General features: G+C 28.8%; 1 protein-coding gene across 1 annotated transcript; it reads right to left on the reverse strand.

Annotated features, from left to right (window-relative positions):
- Positions 1–1160: 1160 nt before the first annotated feature.
- On the reverse strand, positions 1161–2042 carry LOC101204611. The gene has a single exon (XM_004142223.3). The coding sequence runs from the start codon at positions 1919–1921 to the stop codon at positions 1376–1378; it is 546 nt and encodes a 181-aa protein (XP_004142271.1). The 5' UTR covers positions 1922–2042; the 3' UTR covers positions 1161–1375.
- Between the last annotated feature and the right edge of the window lie 2021 nt (positions 2043–4063).

Here is a 4063-nt window from a genome sequence, read left to right on the forward strand (position 1 = left end):
TAAACTTATGTTGAAAGAACTTGATGTATTCAATTTAAGCTTATATGTGGAAAAGGCATACCTTACATTTCTTTCTTTTGTTGTTATCTTCTTTCTTTCTCTCTCCCTACCACGCGGATCGAGCCCGTGACAAGTGGCACAACAACTAAATGCATACCTTAATATTACATTCCATGAAAATGATAAACCATACCTATCAGTATGGATGTGATTGAAGTTTTAAAAATGTTTCCATTTACAAAAATTTGTTTATTTTTTTATTTTTTGGTTGAAATTTTTGAACTTCGGCAATGTTATTTTCATGGTTAATTTGTGCCATAGTCATTTAAGTTAAATTGAACAAATGACTATGGCACAAATTAAAATATTTAAATTTAAATTACATTTTAAAATATTTAAATTAATTTGTATATAAAAGTAAGAGTTTGACTGTGGCACAAATTAACCATGAAAATAATTTGCCAAACTTATATTACATTTTAAAATATTTAAATTAATTAAATTAGTAGAAAAATTGAGTAAATTGAACAAATGTTAAAAGATTAATGTAAAATTTGATGAAAGTTAAATGAAAAATGATTGTTTTAAAATATAGCAAAATAATGAAAGTAAAAACATGCGGTAAGATTTTATAATTTATCAATAATAGAAATTAATAATCTGTCCATGTCAATAATAAATTATATCAAATATCTATCATTAACATATTCTAATCTTTCTATAAATATTTTCAATAACTTTACTATTTCTAAAACTGTTTTTTTTCTTTTGAAATCTGATTTTTGTGACCATCATTTCTCATATCTTTGTCCACCTGTATTTATTGTTTTTCTTTGGGTGTGTTTTTGTTTTAGAAATAAGAAACGAAAGGATTATCAATAGATGAATGTTTCTTAAAAAGTTGAAAAGCGTAAAAGAAAAAGACGTGAATGGTATGAATTGAATCCTCCAATACTTAATTAATGCTTTCGAGATGTTCACTCCATCTTCATCTTTTCCAATATTGTTTCTTAATTAATTCATTCTCTCAACTATCATATATATTAAATTTTATTCTTACATAGTTCAACTGATCAATGTGTAATACATCCTCAACTGATAGATTTTAAGTTGCTAAGAACAGAAAACTATTTTAATTAAAAAGAGAAGAACACAAGATCTGCAAAAGTAGATCATATTTTAATGAAAATAACTTCAACCCTTAAATTAGCTTCATCACATAATAAAGGTAAAATATTACTTATAAATATGATCTTGATCTTGATCATTATCACCAATTCCAATAAAATGGTTTAACAAGCATTTAAGGTAAATAGCACAAAGTTAATTTCAACCCTAACCACATTAAGAAACCCTAAAATTAAGATAAGCATTCTCAAACCTCTTTCACATTCACCACCACACTCCCTCCATTACTCACCTCTCTCACCTCCTTCTCCTTCACTCCCTCCTCCTCTTTCACTTCCTTCTTCTCCGTTGCCGTGGCCGTCTCCTCCTCCTCGACCTCAAATGCATTGACCGGGTAAGCCCTGGAGAGCCCAGTAGGGATCTTAAAGGTAATATTCCCGGTTGGTGGGTCGTCCACATAGATCTCGGACAAAGTGAGCCAAATCAAAACCTCCTTAGCCTTAACACCAGTCAAATTCTTGACTTTATTCTTCTCTACATTGGCAGTGACTTCTTTTGCATAACTCACTTGCTTACCAATCTTGTTGAATTTGTGGGTTATGGCTTTCTTTTGTTTCATCCAAACGAAGCCAGTCTCCTTCACATAGCCACATTCTATTACGTCTTTCAATGGCAAAAGCCCATTTGGAAGTCCCACTTCTTTTAGAAGAAGCCTTGTTTTCTCTTGTGAGATCTTGTCACCATAATACACTTCATCAGCTTTGGCTTTCAGCTCTTCTGTGATGAGAGACATTTTTCCTCTTTGTGTTTTTTCCTTTTTTCTCTTTTCCTTTTTTGTTTTTTTTTGCCTTTTGTTGTATATGAAATATACTATTGTGAATGCTTTTTGTTGGGTTGGGTTTGATTTGGAATGGAGGTGGGTTGGGGGTTATTAATAAAGAGTTTTTTACCCTTAAGAATTTGGGTTTGAATTTTGATGAAATTACCAATAATGCCATTAAGATTTTGGATATTATAAAAATAATTTTGAAATTTTATATAAACTAAGCAAAAAAAAAGAAAAAAATTGTTAATCCAAGCATATATAGCTTTGTAAAAGAAGTCATCTCTTAAAGTTTTCAAAAATTAAAGCCTTCCTGGCTCACCTACTTTGTTCGACAGATTTAAAGCGTTCGACAGATTTAAAGCTTAGTATCATTGTGTTTAATGTCCATTGTCATGTGTCACTTTTCTCTAAATTCAATATTTTTGGCATATGTCTTAAAGATACCAACCTCAATGGTTATGTAATTCACCTCATAATTTGTCAAATTGTCTATAAATATTGGCATTTGATAGATTTTGTAAGATACACATACAGGAATTTCCATACAAATGAGAGATAATGAAAAAAAATTAAATTCTTATTTTCTTAATTGATTGTTTTTTATTTTATTTTATTTATTTTAATATTATTATTTTTTCTCAATTGCCATGTTCTGGTTGCACCTCATAGTTTTTTACAACATGTTATCAACATGAGCTCCTATCATTTTTCCTGCTAAATTAAAGGTATGTCGGTTTTTACTTCTTACTCGTTATAATTAATAAATATTATTTTGCAAGTTAGATATATATTAAATTTCTAATATAATTACACTATTATTCAAGAAAACTTGGACATGCATCTTATGGACAACATATTTACATGGATCTCTTGATATTGATATTTATATGAAAGTCCTAGAAGCATTTAAGATACCCAAGGGAACTATATATTCAATAAAGTTATCGAGATTGCTACATGGATTGAAACAATCAAGACGAATGTGGTATAATCGCTTGAGTTGATATTTATTGAAAGAATGATATTAAAACAATCCAATATGTTCACATGTTTTTATAAGGAAATCGCAGTCAATTTACTATTATAATTGTATACGTTGTTAATTTAAATATACTTGAAACTGTTAAAAAGCTAAATATACTTGAAACTGTTAAAAAGCTTTCAAAGACCAATAGAATATTTTAAGAAAGAATTTGAGATGAAAGATTTTGAAAAAACAAAAAAAAATCCCTTGGCTAGCAAATTAAACATTTAACATATGAGATATTTGTTTATTAGTCACGTTAATATAGGAAAAACTTTGAAACGATTTTATATGGATTAAACACATCCATTAAACATTCCAATAGAAGTTAATTCACTAGCTAGATCTGAAGGAAGATATATTTTGACCTTGAGATGATAATGAAAAACTTTTAAGTGCAAAAGTACCATGTCTTAGTGCAATTGGTGCACTAATGTATCTTGCTAATAAATACAAGATCAGATATTGCATTTCCAGTCAATTTATTAAGTAGATACAAATCCTCTCCAACAAAATAACATTAGAATGTAGTTAAGCATATACTTTGTTATCTTCGAGAAACAATTGATGTGGGTTTGTTTTATTCAAATAAATCTAAATCAAAATTTGACTTAATTGGTTTTACAAATTTTAGATATATATTTATTCGATCTACACAAAACTAGTTCTCAAACAAGTTATATATTCACATGTGGAGGCATTGCTATATCACGGTGATTTGTGAAACAAATAATAACAGTCACTTCCTTAAATCATGCTGAAAGTGTTGCAATGCACAAGGCAATTCGAGAATGTGTATGGCTAAAATCAATGAGTCAGCACATTCGTGAAACATGTCCTTTGTCTTCTAGTATAAATATTCAATTGATACTATACGAGAACAACACGACATGTATAACTCAAATCAAAGGATGTCATATTAAAGAATGTTGTATTAAATGAGATAGAACAAAGCATATTTCACCAAAACTTTTCTACACTCATAATCTTGAAGAAAATGGTCACATCACAGTACATCAAATTTGTTCAAAGAATAACCTGACAGACTTATTTACAAAATCATTACCTATTGCAACATTTAGAAA

This window comes from Cucumis sativus, chromosome 5, assembly GCF_000004075.3.
Source record: "Cucumis sativus cultivar 9930 chromosome 5, Cucumber_9930_V3, whole genome shotgun sequence".
NCBI lineage: Eukaryota > Viridiplantae > Streptophyta > Magnoliopsida > Cucurbitales > Cucurbitaceae > Cucumis > Cucumis sativus.

Coding starts and splice junctions, on each gene's coding strand:
- LOC101204611 (XM_004142223.3), bottom strand. CDS start 1,921: ATGTCTCTCATCACAGAAGAGCTGAAAGCCAAAGCTGATGAAGTGTAT.